Source organism: Carassius auratus, chromosome 14, assembly GCF_003368295.1.
Source record: "Carassius auratus strain Wakin chromosome 14, ASM336829v1, whole genome shotgun sequence".
NCBI lineage: Eukaryota > Metazoa > Chordata > Actinopteri > Cypriniformes > Cyprinidae > Carassius > Carassius auratus.
The window spans coordinates 31,528,242-31,544,502 of record NC_039256.1 but is presented as its reverse complement, the minus strand read 5'-3'; the positions used below and the strand labels follow the sequence as shown (position 1 = coordinate 31,544,502).

Genomic DNA, 16,261 nt, shown 5'->3' with positions numbered 1-16,261 from the left:
GATCTGACTCAAATGATTCAAATGATTCGTAAACCCGCTCTGAAGTCGCGATCTGACTCAAATGATTCAAATGATTCGTAAACCCGCTCTAAAGTCCCGATCTGACTCAAATGATTCGCGAACCCGCTCTAAAGTCCCGATCTGACTCAAATGATTCGCGAACCCGCTCTAAAGTCCCGATCTGACTCAAATGATTCGCGAACCCGCTCTAAAGTCGCGATCTGACTCAAATGATTCAAATGATTCGTAAACCCGCTCTGAAGTCGCGATCTGACTCAAATGATTCAAATGATTCGTAAACCCGCTCTGAAGTCGCGATCTGACTCAAATTATTCAAATGATTCGTAAACCCGCTCTGAAGTAGCGATCTGACTCAAATTATTCAAATGATTCGTAAACCCGCCCTGAAGTAGCGATCTGACTCAAATGATTCGCGAGCCCGCTCTGAAGTCGGGATGTGGTATAGTTTCCACATACTTGTCTAAGTCCAATTTGAATAAAGAAAAAAGAGGTTTATAGCCAGTAAACCTTTGTTTATAAATGTGAAATTTAGCTAACAGGAAACATAAATTATGCAGTATTTTCCAGTATTCTCTTTTGAATGGTCAAACAATCCAAATTAAAACAAAAAGAGAAGTCACTTACAAAATAACACTGAAAAAATGCCAAAAAGTCTGACCAAAATTTTTCAGTGTAGGAGCATTGCCAAAATAAATGAATGAAGACTTCTTCAGAAGAATGACAAAAACAGCAACTCATGTCAATGTCTAACTTTAGTTGGGTAACATTTGTGAATTAACTTACATGTTATTTATTTTACTTTGTTGGTAAGCAGATATCTATGAGGCAAGGTCCATACTTTCTCCCAAGGTATATTCTCCTTCAGTCGTGGAGCAAAAAGCCCAACTCATCTGGTTCAATGTGTCGAGGACTTTGTTTTTGGATCTTTTTTTGTTTTACTGGAAAGACACACTGCAACAAAAATCCATTGAACACTTCAACATGGATTTGACTATGAATGCTTAAAATCACTTTGTGAGCTCAGTTTTGAAGCGTTTCATATTATCATGGTTTTGCGCACAGATTATTAAAAGCTTATTATATTTTTAGCCTGCACAATACATGTAAAATAAGCATAATTTAATTGTATATTATTTCTGTGTAGTGTAAGCATTATAAATGTATACACTTCTGAATTCTTGACATTCAAATATAAATATTAAATTGTGAAATGTATGATTGCCTGATTGAATTTGATAAGAGTACTACTAGTAATTTGTTTTTTATTCATATGTTTAGATTGTGTAAAATTACTGTGTAGATTTTTTCAAGAATTACTTTTTGTATTTATTTGCATTATATTTAAATAAAATATGTTGCCATTTTTAATGTGCCCCCCTGGTTAAACACTGGCCCCTCCTTGGCCCCCCTAGTAAAATTTGTCTATGGCCGCCACTGGTTCTTTGCTTTTAATGAGATGTTTTTTGTGGTGAGATCCAGGCCTTGTCTTGTGTTTGGCGCCATCTGTTGGACCTGAAACAGAACACAATAAAAAATATCTCATGCATTTTATAAATGAGTATTTCTTATAAACATGAATAATCCTGCTGCCAAAAGAAAACAATCCGGATAATTTTTTCCCCGAATATATATATATATTATTTTTCTCTCGCTTATCAGAATCTGTCGTCTGTGGATTTGGAGCATTTGTTTAGAAATGTTGAGTATGTTCTCATACACAGACAACTTTTATTAAGTAGTTCTTTATATTATTGTTTGCTTGACAGTGAAAGTCACTGCCACCGTGTGTTATTTATTTATTTATTATATTCAGATGTTTTTGCTGTTTTGGCCTGTTGTTGTCTTAAAAGCCCTGGAACCTTCTAGAAAATTCCTCACAATGACAATATGATTAGAAAGAGTTATTACAGAGTTGTTCTCATTTCGTTTTTAAATTATTCTGTAATGTTCAATTACACAATTGAAAAATACAAAACAATATGTTGCAAGGCAGTTATGGTGGTGATTTAATAATTGTAATACTTGTAATAATTGTAATAATTGTTTCACTTGAACTGTCGAGCGCGTAAACCCCGCCTATATCTGACTAGTGGGGCGTTGCCAAAGCCCACAGGCCAAGCTCAACCAATAGGCATTCAGAAAGGCGGAGTTCTGTTTGAGCGCTGCCCAATAAGATGATCCTAAATTTACATATGGACTCTCCGAGTATAAAGCGCGAAGAGAGCTGCGCGTGCTCGCCTGACGCCGAGGGTCGGGGGTGTGCAGAACGCAGAAGTTACATTGCTTTAAACCTACATACTTCGAATTTACTTTTTATTTTATTTTTTTAAAAAGAAAAATTAAATTCTATTTCGTGAATTTACACATTCATATTTTTTGTTTTTAATCCAAACCATCAAATCTACGAAAGGTAAGCAGTTTAGTAAATTTTTATCGATATTTCAGATATTATAATTAACGTTAGGTGCTTTTAAACGTTGCTTATTACGTCACGGTGTGAGTTTTCAGATTCTAGTACCGTTATTTTCAGCAGGCCTAGAAAAGTTAAACAACACAAATTAGAATTTACAGTGTAAATGTATGGCTATGTGGATTTAAATCTGGTATTCAGAGACGACTGACACAAAACCAACTGGTTAGTGGTTTTAACTGGGCTGAAATATAGATAGTATACTAGTTAGTGGACATGCCCCGACATGACCAGCGTCTCGTCTCGCGCACGCTCACGCTCCCCCGATGACGTCACGTGCTGCACGCGACTGCGTTACGTAGAAACAACTAGAAAAGTGTAAACAAGAGCCGTTTTGTTTCGAGTTTACGTGTAAATGTTTAAGTGAGTAACCCGTTAACATCCCGGTTTCGGAAGCAGGACATGCCTGAACATGTTTTCAGACCCTTGTTCTTGTTCAGGGTCGTAAGTTACAAGATGAACACTCGTTTTGATGGCACTTATGTGGTTAACGTGATTTCATAGGGTATCTTTGTGTAAAAACAAAACTAGCTTTTATTAGTAAATAAAATAATAGTTTTTTTGGGATGCTTAAAGGATTAGTTTATTTGTTTATGAATGTCTTCAGTCTAGAGGAAAAAATTAATAAATAAAATGTGTATATAATAAAAAAGTAATAATACACGTCCCTTTTAGACTTGCTCTTTATTCATTTACTGCTTGTTTTTTTGTTTTTTAAAACATGAACACTAGCTTTTCTAATCTCTTTGTATTCTGTTGTCTTTTTATTTATTATCAGAAGGTCAGTGTGTTTAGTGATGCTGTATTGAGTCCATATGCAAAACTCATAATAAAATCTTTTAACAGCACATCCTGAGATGATGGTCCACAATGTAGATGGTGTGTGTTTGATGCTGCTTCAGCTTCATGTATCTGCTGTTGCTGTTTTAGATGATTGATCAGGAGACTGGAGCCGGGGCTCTGCTCTTCACCGTCCAGCTCAAAGCTCTTCTGGACCACGAGGCCCGGTCCCAGCCCAAACTCTGCGGCCTGCGGGTCATCGAGTCCGCTCAGGACAACGGTCTGAGGATGACGGTCAAGCTGAGAGACTTTCAAGTCCGAGAACTTCTCTCCTTGACGCGGTTCTTCGGCTTCAGTTCGGAGACGTTCTCCCTCGCCGTGAACCTCCTCGATCGGTTCCTGGCTGTGATGAAGGTATGCGGTGCGATTGTGGACAGAAATAAGGCTGTCTCGTTATTTTCTTGGATTTTAAATGTTAAATTTTCTTATCTATTTTTTTTTAAAGTGTGCATATTTTGAGTCAAATTTTTATTTCCAGTCGATAAGAATAAAATAATTTGGGCTGTTGCATTGCATCGCATCTTGGCATTGCAGAGGAATCCCAGAAGCTGCGTCTGAAGTGGCATTTAGATGCATTTACACACGGTTTAATGCAGGACATGAATGCATTAAACCAGACTGACTCGCAGGTGTTTTCTGTGTGGCTTCCTGTTGAGCGTTTCCTCCTGTGGTCAGGTTCAGCCCAAGCATCTGTCCTGTGTGGGTCTGTGCTGCTTCTACATCGCTGTGAAGACGTCTGAAGAGGAGAAGAGCGTTCCTCTGGCCAGCGACCTCATCCGGATCAGCCAGAACCGCTTCACGGTCCACGACATGATGAGGATGGAGAAAATCATTCTGGAGAAGCTCTTCTGGAAGGTCAAGGCTCCGACCGCCCTTCACTTCCTGCGACTCTTTCACTCTCGCCTTCAACAGCAGCTGGACGCAGAAAGGTGCGCTGGACTGGGTTTGTGAATAATGTCTCTACTGCTCACAAAGGCTGCATTTATGAATGTCTACTGTTATTTTTTTTTATCCTTTTTAATGCATCCTTGTTAAATAAATGCATTGAAGATAACCTTAAGTCTCTGTTTCTCTTCAGTGAGTGGAGTCTGAACCTCGAGAGGCTGGAGGCTCAGTTGAAGGCTTGCCATTGCTCCTTTACGTTCACTAAGATCAAGGTAAGCTCCGGCCAGTCTGCAGTTATCCGTCTCTCAGTGTGTTTGGGGTTTGACTGGTTGTGTCTCGACAGCCGTCGCTGCTGGCTCTGGCTCTTCTGTCTCTGGAGATTGAAGATCAGCCTCTTCCTGCTCTCAGAGAGCCTCTGGATGCTCTTCAGCAGAGTCTGACTGTAAGTGTGCTTCATTATTTCTACAAGCAGCTAGTGCTAAAGAGGTTTACTCGTCTGTGCAACGGGGTGGAGACGTGAACTAAACCATGAAACCATGCATCAGATATTTATTTAATAAAGTTGCATTGAGCCGAAGTGAAGTGAGGTACACTGAATGATTAGAAAAGTCCTACATGCGTTAATGCTGATTTCTGTGACGTGGAAAATGCAGATGGAGTCACTGAATGCAGGCATAAAAATGGAGTTTACTGTATAACATGCATGGAATTGGTCAGATTTTTAAAGAATTAATCAAAAGTAGGTAAGTACACTTAAATTAGAAAACATTATTTAAGGAATAACTGCAGAGTTTCTTCCATGTTTTAACTTTAACTAGTGCTGTCAAACTATTGCATCTAAAAAAGTTTGTCTATGTAATGTGTGTGTGTGTGTGTGTATATATATATATATATATATGATATACACACACTGTATTTTTCGGACTATAAGTCGCACCTGAGTCTAAGTAGCATCAGTCCAAAGATACATCATGATGAGGAAAAAAATTTAAGTCACATTTATTTAGAACCGATAGAAAACATTACCGTCTACAGCCGCGAGAGGGCGCTCTATGTCTTCAGTGTAGACTACAGAAGAACAGAGCAGCATTAGAGCGCCCTCTCGCGGTTGGAGACGGTAATGTTTTCTCTTGATTCATTTTTAGTTAATTTCTCTTGGTTCATGTCAAATTAATTTTGATAAATTAGTCGTTCCTGACTATAAGTCGCAGGACCAGCCAAACTATGAAAAAAGTGGGACTTATAGTCCGGAAAATACAGTATATGTAGAAATGTTCAGAATATGGCTTGTTTGTTTATATATGCATAATATACATAATACACGCATGTAAACAACTTATTTTGGATGTGATTTAAATTATTTGACAGCATCTTTTATTTTTTTGCCAAAATAAGCCGCTTCTTGATTACCAGAAAAAAAAAATCCTAAAAATGAGTTTTGTGTGTAATAAACAGTTGTTACATTTTTTTTTTTTCACTTCTATTTAAACATTTAAAATTGAGTCCAGAAAAAAAAATAATGGAAGGGGGAAAAAAACTAAACAAAACAATGGATTCTTCAAATTAAAACTTGATTAAAAAAATAGTAATAGAGTTTTGGGGAAAAAAATAAAACCCATTTTATAGGGCCCTAATAAATCAGCAGAAAGCTGTCTATTGTTTACTGGAACATCCAGTTATTAGACTGATTAAACATGACGACCTTTAAAATAATAATAATAAACAATGAACCTTTGAGTAAGACCAATAACATGCATTAACAAAATATTAGAATTCACGATTAATGCTGACATTTAAAAATAAAAAAAATAAAATACTTACTTATTTAGTAACTTTTATTTTGTAGTATAACATTCTTGACAAGTTACTGAAGATATTATGTCTCGTTTTCTGAAAATATTTATCCAAATTTTGTTAGCTTTGCTTAATGCAAGGAAAAGAAAACTTTTTATTTTATTTATTTTTTTATTATTATTATTTCCACTGACAGATATTTTTGCTTGTATTAAGCATTTTCAGAAAACAAAACTTTAATATTTTATAAAAATTTTGAAAATTGTTTTATAATACAAGAAAAAATATCTGCCAGTGGGAAAAAAAAAAAGTTAAGCCTTTGAATCAAGTTTACTTTTCTTGCATTTAGCAAAAACGAACAAACTGTAGATAATATTTTCAGAAAACGAGACCTGATATCTTCAGTAAGGTAAACACATCCTGATTCAACAACCTGTCCTACTAGAAAACAAGACCCAAATACTCAGGAAGAAAATAATGTTTGGTGTGTTTCTGTGTTTCAGGTTAAAGCTGGAGAGCTGGTTTGTGTGCAGGAGCTCGTGGCTAAATGTCTGTCTGAATACTGTTCCTCCAAGATCCTGAAGCCGAACGGACAGAGACTGCGCTGGATGATCTCGGGTCGAACCGCCAGACAGCTGAAGCACAGCTACTACAAGATCGCTCATCTCCCCACCATCCCCGAATACACCTGTTAACACCTCAGTGTCGAGATACCAATGCTTTCTAATCCGTGTTATGGGCACTTTTCCTTTCCTTTCCTCTCCTCAGTCTCTGTTCTTCTTTTGAAACCTGCTGTGATTGTATTTATTTGACGTCTTGATGGCTAGTCAAGGGTGAGTTTGAGCTGGTGAGGCTCGCAGGTGTACAGTATGTTCATCTGAATCGGTGCAGACGCGCTGGTTGTTTGAAGCAGTGAAGTATAAAGCCGTCTAGGTCCTCAGTCCACCGTGTGGAAGAGGAGGGAGAAGGGTTCTGAGATTCAACACATTAACATCAACAGAAGCAAGAGATCAGGCCCAGAGCCCTTCACTCCCATCCTAGGCTGTCCGCGGTCCTAATGCACACTCCCTCCCAAGGTGATGAAACCTGATTTAGGTTGCTTTTCTTTTATTTGATGGTTGTGGAAGCGCAGGTTTTAAACACGCCTCTAACAGGAAGAAAAAAATCACAAAGCACTTACTAAATGAAGCTCACTTGACATTTGGTCTTGTGTAACCGTGACCATTTGTTTTAAACGAGTGTTATATACAAAAGCAGGTTTTGGTTGTAATCTGCAGCATCGAACCTTTCAATAAAACCGTATTGGAATGTAAACTTGTGCTGGTTTGTACTGTTTTGATAACGCTTGAGTTACAGGATTTATTGAGACTCGGGAGGATACGCGGAGCAAGCAGTTCTCTGAAACTACTCTTGAGGTGATTTCCAAAAAAAACAACCTTTGTGTTTGAGAATCAAACCCGAGACTCGACTCGAAGGATGCTTGAGATTTATTATCGCTTTGACTCGCTGTGATGCGCTTCCTGTGTCTGAAACTCAGATTCCTGGAGGAAGAAACCCAGAATATATTCTCCAGGATGAGGAAGGGGGAAAAAAAAGAAGTTAAGTCAAGGGTTGTGTTTGACACCCAGAAATAAATTACACTTTTAAAAGGTGATAACAGTTTATTTGAAAAACAGAAATGTTTTTATAAATTTACAATAATCATGTTTTTATTATGTTAGTTTTCCTTTGAGTACACATATACCTATAAAATAAGATATATTCCTGTTTAACTAATTATTACATACAACGTTAATATTTTATAATGTATATTGCTCCCAAATCTCACAAAATATGATAAAAAATTGCAAATTTGTAAAAAAAAAAAAAATTTTATTCATATATTTTAGAGAATACATTATTGAGAACACGCCATTTAAAATTTACATTTTCATTAATGTCTGAAGACCAATGCCAATGTAAATATCAATTATGGACACTTAGTGTGTTATATATGGTCAAGGTTCCTCTTAATACAGTTTTATACCAAAAAGTAATTTGTAACACACAACAACAACACAAGCATTTCTCCACAAGAAGTTATATTGGATATAACCCCCCCCCCCCCCCCCCCCCAAAAAATAAATAAAATAAAAATAAAAATAAAAACTCATCTATGGTAATATCATAAAGCGCCGCGAGAAAGTGCGCCATCTAGTGTTTCGGAGAGCGCGTAAACAGCTAATTTGTAAAATTCCGTCAAATATATCAGGAGTAATGTACAGCCAACCTATAAAAGTGTTTATTTTGAGTAAAATACACCTGCTGAGTTGAGATTATTTCACTCTTTTAACTTCCACTAAGAGAAATAATCGGTTACATCATGAACAAACAGGCTAGCAACAAGACAAATGCTGCAAAACATTACATTTACATTTTATTCATTTAGCAGATGCTTTTATCCAAAGCGACTTATAAATGAGGACATTCTAAGAAATAAAAATAAATAAAAGACCAATGATATGCAAGTGCTATAAAAAGTCTCAGTTAGCATAATGCAGTACACATAGCAAGGCATTATTATTATTATTATATAATAATAAAAAGAAAACGGATAGAATAGAGAAAGCTAGTGTTAGAGGCCCTTTTCTTATTTCTTAATAGTATAATAAATAAAAAGATATCAAATAGAATAGAAAAAGATGGGAGAAGCTAGTGTTAGTTTTTGACCCAGTGTTAGCATTTAATGTAAAAGTCTTTGAAAGTGATTTTCTGCCTCTTTTGGATGAACAATGATGCACCGTTCACTTGAAGAACGCAAGCTTCTAGATATAAATAATATATATATATATATTTATGAATATAACAATATAAATGCATTTATCACATATGTATAACACTATACAGTTATATTGCTGGCAATAACTTTATTTTAACCCTAATTATTACAAGGGGCAATGTTTATTGAAGCTAAAATAGACTGGTTTGCCAGTGGATACTCTTTAACCTGTTGCTAAAAAAGCGAGTGGATTTTACTAAGCCCTTAATTTGATAATCCTGAAAGCTCAGTCAGTACTAAGACAGTACTAGAGGCTTTCTTACATCTAGCGTGCATTATACATCACATTATCACCTCTAACTATTGACAGCTTTAATTTATTTACATCTTTTCACCTTTTTGTCACAGAAATGGCTCTTCTTTTGGCCTTGTTATGTCTCACAAGGTGAGTTAATTGACTAAGGTATACTTTAACCTGACTTCGGTCTAAATTCACTGAGGGGACTAATCGAAGTGGTAATTTCTCTCTGTGTAGTGTTGTATTAGGAAAACAGAAGATAAATTCAGAAAACATCACACGGATTCTGGACGGACTTCTCGAGGGTTATGACAATCGCCTGCGTCCGGGATCTGGAGGTAAGCACAAAAGTGATTTTATTATTCATAGAAAGCATATAAAATGCCAAGAAAGTGTCTACTTTAATGTTTCTAATAACTTTTATCAAGAAAATAAAATGTCAAAATATGTGTCAAATACTGTTCCATTGTAATTCAGCGTAACATAAGAAAAATATGACCTTATTCTGACCTGTACCTATTTATAATATAGAAAATAATAAGTAGCCATACTGAGTTTTTCTTATATTTTAAATGATTAAAAATGCATTGCTGACAAGTAGTGGTTTGAAGCATAGCGGCAAAGATTGGTGAAGATTTAAAATGACAATTAATTAGTATTTTAGGGCTGAACTGTGATCTTTAAATAGCTTTGTTATGTCATCTAATGATTCTAGTTGTAAATACGCCTGTCAAGATTTGTTATGTGAACTATTGTTACACTAAATCACATTTTCTGTAAAATTGCATGATGTATTTGCTCAGAAATAAGATGAATTAAACAGAACACAGTGTAATGCATGAAAACATTTTTAAACTGTATTGTTTTGACCCATGTATTTCACCAATACTTTAATGCATGCATATGTAATCTGTAATTAACTTTGCAGTCTCTGTAACTGAGGTCAAAACAGACATATTTGTTACAAGTTTTGGACCAGTGTCTGATGTTAAGATGGTAAGAAAATACAGCAAGTTACATCTTTATTCTATGTTTCGTTTTTGTACAAATTCGATTTAGCTTTCCCTAAGTCCATAAGAAGCTGATGTTTTATTTCTGTCAAACTAATATCAAGCTAATATTTAAAAAAAGACTCAAATGATAAATTCATATCAATTGTGGCCATACAAACACAACACGGTTCACAGAAAGACGTGGTTTTGTTTCTCAGGAGTTCACTATGGATATGTTTTTCCGCCAAATGTGGGTTGACGAGAGGTTAGCCTTTCAGGGGCCCGTCGAAATCCTGCCTTTGAACAACCGCATGGTGGACAAGATCTGGACGCCCGACACGTTTTTCCGCAATGCAAGGAAGTCCCTCGCACACAACATGACGTCTCCTAACAAGCTGTTTCGGATCATGCAAAACGGGACGGTGTTTTACACCATGAGGTAAAACAATCAGATTCTGGGAAAAACCCTTGATAGGAAGATGTCTGTATGAACGTGAATGATTTTGTTAAGATATTAAAGCCTCTATATTCCAGGCTGACTGTGAGTGCGGTGTGTCCAATGGTGTTGATGGACTTTCCGATGGATGGACACACATGTCCTCTCCTGTTTGGAAGCTGTAAGATCAGTTTTTTTTATTGTTATTAGGGCCGGGACTATTAAAAAAAATAATCTAATTAATTAGAGGCTTTGTAATTAATTAATCGAAATTAATCGCATTTTAATCGCATATAAATATTTGACCTGAGAACAGTGAGAAGTAATCTTTTTCACATGGATTTATAGTATAGCATTGAATAATGACTGAATACATAAGCTTAAGCAACAAAATATTGTTTATTTTTGTTCAACCAAGTCTAGCAGACCAGTGCAATTTTTGCCATGAAGTGTAGCAATAGCATATTTAGAAACAATTTAGAAATATTCAGGAAGCTTATAGGTATATATATAAATATATATATATAACATTGGAAACACTGACTATTAGAAAACATCTCTCTGTTGCTTCAGAGGCCATAACATACTAAGTCCAACTCTCAATAACCTTGGCCAAAACAATAAAGAGTTCAACATAAACTGTTGCACCAACAAAATAATACATAGTTCAACATAAAAGTCCACGCTAGCTGCTATATGTTTTGCATTGAGGTGATACTTGAGGCTCGATGTGCTGCAGTGAAATGCGAAGCGAACGCTAGTTGGTGCTTCAGTATAATCGGTCCGCCGAAACGCATCCAGTGAGAAACGTTCCGCGGTGCAAAAATAAGTTATTAAAAATGCGGGAAATTTTTTTCTGTAATTAATTAATCTTAGTTAACGCGTTATTTTTTGTGTAATTAATTAATCTCAATTAACGCGTTAAAGTCCCGGCCCTAATTGTTATCAATCCTTCCATCCATCATTCTTCACCTGCTTCCTCTTACACCTTCAGATGCGTACACTAATCGTGAAATCGTCTACACGTGGAGGAAGGGTCTTCAAGCATCCGTCGATTTTCCTCCAGAATCATCAAGCTTACTTCAGTATGATCTCGTGGGCCAGACTCTGTTCAGCGAGACATATAAATTCAGCACAGGTGCGTTTTTATTTGTTGCTTAGTTTTTACCGAAATATTACTGAGAGGTTTGCGATGTTTACCGTCTGCGGTAATACCGTAATTGTTGTTGAGCTGATATTATTGAGTCATTCACTTCTAAATACACGTCTTTGATGAAGCCTATTAGAACGGAGTTAAATTGACATAAAAAATTGCTAACAGTGAAATTGGTATATATTACAAGCAAGAATGCGGTTTTCCTGAATATCAGCACGTGAATGTGATATATGAGTAAAATGTTTTGTTTTTTTTGACACAATATTTTTTTTTTTTTTTTTTTGCTAACGGAGATAGTTCGAAACGAAGGCGGAGCAAAACATTTGTGCATCTCAGAGCAACACCGCCGTGTTTCGCTTTTGAACGAATCTGTTTTTGAACGAATCATTTGAGTCAATGACTCAATGATCCATTTATAAAGACAGCCACTTGCTTCTTTTCTGATTGAATCATCCGCTTCGAATGAGTCATTTGAGTGAACGATTCACTGAATCAGTCGTTAAGACGGGGATGTCGCCACCTACTGGTGGTTTGAGTATCATATCTGGTTTTCATGACAGTCACTAGCATAAAAACACACTAAGCAAAAAAATACACAGAAACAACATCACATGTCTTATCTAATTGTGTGTGTGTGTGTATGTGTGTGTGTGTGTGTGTGTGTTAAGAGCTATGATTCCCAGCCAGCTTTCCATCTGAGACGCAATCTAAGATGCTTAACTGATCAGGCCTAATTCATGAGGTCTGTCTTTAAAAATAGCTGCATTACAATAAGCTCGTTTCAGCCTCTGATTGTGTCCCGAGGATCCCCGGGGGCTCAGTAATGAGGGATTTATAGGCAGGGTGCCGAATCAGATCCGTGGGAAATGGACCCAAAAGGAAGATCTGTGCTTGCTTGCCTTTTCTTGAAATTAACGACAGAAGTCAATATTCTGTGTCCGGCCAAATGCGCTTGATCAGAGCATCATACGGATGTATTTAATTGTGTCCTCCTCTAATGTCTCGGCTCCGTCCAGGTCTGTATTCGGTGCAGGTTGTCCACTTCTATCTTCAGAGGAAGCTCGGCTACCATCTCATCCAGACGTACATCCCGTTGATTATGGTGGTTGTGCTGTCACAAGTGGCATTCTGGATCAACAAGGAGTCTGTCCCGGCTCGGACGGTGGCTGGTACGATGCTCATATATTAAATTAAACATCTACACTGTCCTTCGATTTGGATTTTTTTGAAAGAGGTTGACCGACCAGAAACTGTGAATTTTTTTTACAAAAACAGTAAAATGTACAATTTCAGCATCATTCCTCCAGTCTTCAGTGTCACATGATCTTCAGAAATCATGATAGTATGATGATTTACTGCTTTATTGCTATTATTAAATTAAAAGTTAAAAACATAATATTTATGTGGAAACCGTAATGCATTTAAAAAAAAAAAAGAACAGCGTTTATTTGAAATAGAAATCTTTTGTTACATTATAAATGTCTTTACTTTCACTTTGGATTAATTTATTGTGTGCATGGTAAATAAAAGTATTAATTTCTTAAAAAACAAAACAAAAAAACATACTCACCCCTGACCTTCAGTGTATGTTAGGCAATGTTTTAGTGTTTCATTTGGGAAATTTGAAACATTTGAGTTTTAATATGATTTAATTGTACAAAGAGGAACATTTTAAAACATAAATCATCTCAGTAAAGAGCACAGTCATCACTCATGACATGGTCTATGACTCTATGACTATGATCCATATTTATTCTGTGGAAAAGCATACTATTCTTACTCTTGCTGTTGCATTATACATAGTGCACTTTGCACAGTATGCAGTTTTTCTGATAGCATGCAATAACTGGAGGACACACCACAACATGTATTGTATACAACAGAGTAGATTGCGCAGAATACTGCATCCCATAATGCAACGCATTTGTTTTGAGCTTCCATTTACAGTATGACATAAGAACTTAAAGTATATCAGCTTCAATTATTAATCTGTTACTTGAATTTTTATTTGATCGTATGTAGCATTTTTTATTTATAATTTTTTTTTAAATAACAGTTTTTTATAATATATGTGTGTGTGTTTGTGTGTGTACTTAGCTTATATATAAATTAATATAAAAAGTTCATTCATTTTACGACTTATTTTCAGTTAAATCAGCATTTCAAATTTAAAATTGAAACAATTGAATTATATATATACTTTTATACAATTTTATTTCAGAATATGGAACACATTGGCAGTATTTACAAACAAAAGTACAGTTTTTAATTTTTTCCCCTTGATTATTAGTTCATGTAACCACAATGTAGCTAACGAAATCATAGTTTCACATGCTTTTTAAAAATATAGTATACTAGTGGCCTTAAAGGGATAGTTCACCCAAAAAAAAGAAAAAAGAAAAAGCAAATCCATCATAATTTACTCACCCTCATGTTTTTCATGAGTTTCTTTCTGCTATCGAACACAGAAGAGGATAAATAGTCTGTAAATGGACAGTATAGAAACAGTTCCATAGAGGTAAATGTTCAAAACATTCATACAGATTTTTGGTTGAACTGTCCCTTTAACATGATTAGTGCAAATTGTCACATGCAACTAATTTCCTGTTTGCACCTTAACTGCATCAAACCTCCAAAACTAAAGGCTAGAAAAGTGTCTTAACATAAAGATATGACAACTATTTTTGGTCTACATGATCTGTAGGGTGTCCAGTATTAATATATGCACTCACGTATATTAAATTTGGTTGAGTGTGGTCACAGAATGAGTAAACATCTGGATGGGATAACAGTGAATTAGGTATACAATATAAATCTAATTGCAGTTGCTAGTGAAAATGACAATAAAATATTGCACTATATTAAAAGCTCAAATATTACATAATAATATTGTTGTAATAATCTAAGCATTAGTATACAATTTTGATGTTATGTTTTACCAAAAAAAGTAACAATTTTCAAATGCTTTGTTAGTGATTTTTTTTAATTTTTAATTTCAGTTTTCTTATCAAAGTTGCATGAGGTTTTTAATGCATAATTGTAGGATGTGATCAAAAGGAATATGTTATTTCATTACAAAACATTATCCCATAAAACATAAAACACAATTTTTCACACACTTTTCCAAAACAGTTATGATCATTTCAAAGGGTTACTAATGACATATCATTTTGATATTGTCATGTCTGGGAAAAAGTGTGGGATTTCTTTCACGCTCTCAGTGTTTCTAGGATCGTTTCTGACGTGTGTCTTCACAGGAATCACCACTGTGCTCACCATGACCACTCTGAGCATCAGCGCACGCTCCTCGCTGCCCAAAGTCTCCTACGCCACCGCCATGGACTGGTTCATCGCCGTCTGCTTCGCCTTCGTGGCTTCGGCCCTCGTGGAGTTCGCCGCGGTCAACTACTTTGCCACGCTCGAGGCCAATAGGGAAAACCGCCGGCTCTCCAGGGCCTCCGTTCTGGAGTCCACAGCCCAGAGCAGCGACGACGAGCCGGAGACGGTGACTGCATTAACACCTCACTGGTTAACTGAGCTCCTGGTTATACCACAAGCACAACACGAGTGAACTGTGTCACATTATTGTGATGCTAAACCAGTCTCGCTGCATCAATTAAAAACACCAGAGGAGGCCAAAAAGATTAGAGCATTATTCCAGCTGCTAGAAATGCTAGTGTTCATATGATTTCTGCCGCTGCTGTACTAAGCACACGTAACTGAATACATAACACACGACTCAGCCTTTAATGCATGAGTTAAAGCGATTGTTCAGGTGTTCAGTGAGGAGTCAGTCACCTGCTCTCTTGCATGCAAAAGGAAATCTTTCGCCATTGTGTGGATTTCTATCAAAATGTCTGGATTTCGTCTGCCAAAATTCAGCGAACACTGGTTAATGTGGTGGCATGATTTTCAGTAACTGTTACTTTTTTTTATCAGAATCTGATATGTGTTTTGTTCCTATCCGTAAGTGTTGTGAAAAAGCGTTTGCTCCCATCCTGATTTCTTCTGTTTTTGTGTATATCTCATACTTATGCCGTACAGAAATGAAAACAAAATGCAACCTGAGAAAATACAAAATAGCTTTTAAATGATATACAAGTTATCTAAATTTAACTGATCATTTTTTGAATGACCTGCTTCAATAAAAATAAATAAATGCATAGAATTGTATGTGTTTATTTTTGGTATGCAACAAAAACAGAAGAAATCAGGATGGGGGCAAATATATTTTCACAGAAATGTACTTACATTTTTCACCTAAAGCCTGTGAAAGAAATCCCATAGACTTACATTAAAGGAAGGACCACAGCTTGTTGGTGGGCTCTTGTGACACAATCAGCATCTTTAAAGGAACAGTTCACTCCAAAAGAAAATTCTGTCAACATTTACTCACTCTCAAATTGTTTCCAGACTTAACAAGCAGCAATACTTTTTTTTCAGCTGCTGGACACAAAAGATGATGTTCTGGTGAACATTAGTTAACGGTAGCCATTCACTTCCATAGGATGGAAAAAAATGCATCAACTGATTGGCTACCAGCATTCTTCAAAATATCTTATCTTGTGTTCGGTAGAAGAAAAGAACACAAAATAAGATATTTATTTTATA

At 36.1% G+C, this 16,261-nt stretch overlaps 2 protein-coding genes across 3 annotated transcripts in view; both read left to right on the top strand.

Moving 5' to 3' along the window:
- The first annotated feature begins 2,247 nt into the window (after window positions 1–2,247).
- On the top strand, window positions 2,248–7,324 carry LOC113114325 (cyclin-G1-like). The gene is made up of 6 exons (XM_026281236.1): window positions 2,248–2,431; window positions 3,422–3,685; window positions 4,007–4,260; window positions 4,410–4,488; window positions 4,560–4,658; window positions 6,514–7,324. Exons 2-6 carry the CDS (start codon window positions 3,422–3,424, stop codon window positions 6,703–6,705), a joined length of 888 nt encoding a protein of 295 aa, XP_026137021.1. The 5' UTR covers window positions 2,248–2,431; the 3' UTR covers window positions 6,706–7,324.
- Window positions 7,289–16,261, top strand: part of LOC113114324 (gamma-aminobutyric acid receptor subunit alpha-4-like) — a 13,100-nt gene continuing 4,127 nt past the window's right edge. The window contains exons 1-9 of one of the 2 annotated variants that reach the window (XM_026281235.1): window positions 7,289–7,425; window positions 9,177–9,213; window positions 9,304–9,404; window positions 9,995–10,062; window positions 10,277–10,497; window positions 10,593–10,675; window positions 11,489–11,632; window positions 12,667–12,819; window positions 14,908–15,155. In XM_026281235.1, coding sequence (XP_026137020.1) covers window positions 9,179–9,213; window positions 9,304–9,404; window positions 9,995–10,062; window positions 10,277–10,497; window positions 10,593–10,675; window positions 11,489–11,632; window positions 12,667–12,819; window positions 14,908–15,155 — 1,053 coding nt within the window. In that variant the 5' untranslated portion in view covers window positions 7,289–7,425; window positions 9,177–9,178. Of the gene's footprint in view, window positions 7,426–7,470; window positions 7,661–9,176; window positions 9,214–9,303; window positions 9,405–9,994; window positions 10,063–10,276; window positions 10,498–10,592; window positions 10,676–11,488; window positions 11,633–12,666; window positions 12,820–14,907; window positions 15,156–16,261 lie in introns of those variants that run through there. The other variant, XM_026281234.1, reaches the window with a different exon arrangement.

Coding starts and splice junctions, on each gene's coding strand:
- LOC113114325 (XM_026281236.1), top strand. CDS start 3,422: ATGATTGATCAGGAGACTGGAGCCGGGGCTCTGCTCTTCACCGTCCAG. Junction 3,686..4,006: donor GGTTCCTGGCTGTGATGAAG/GTATGCGGTGCG, acceptor TCCTGTGGTCAG/GTTCAGCCCAAGCATCTGTC. Junction 4,261..4,409: donor CAGCAGCTGGACGCAGAAAG/GTGCGCTGGACT, acceptor GTTTCTCTTCAG/TGAGTGGAGTCTGAACCTCG.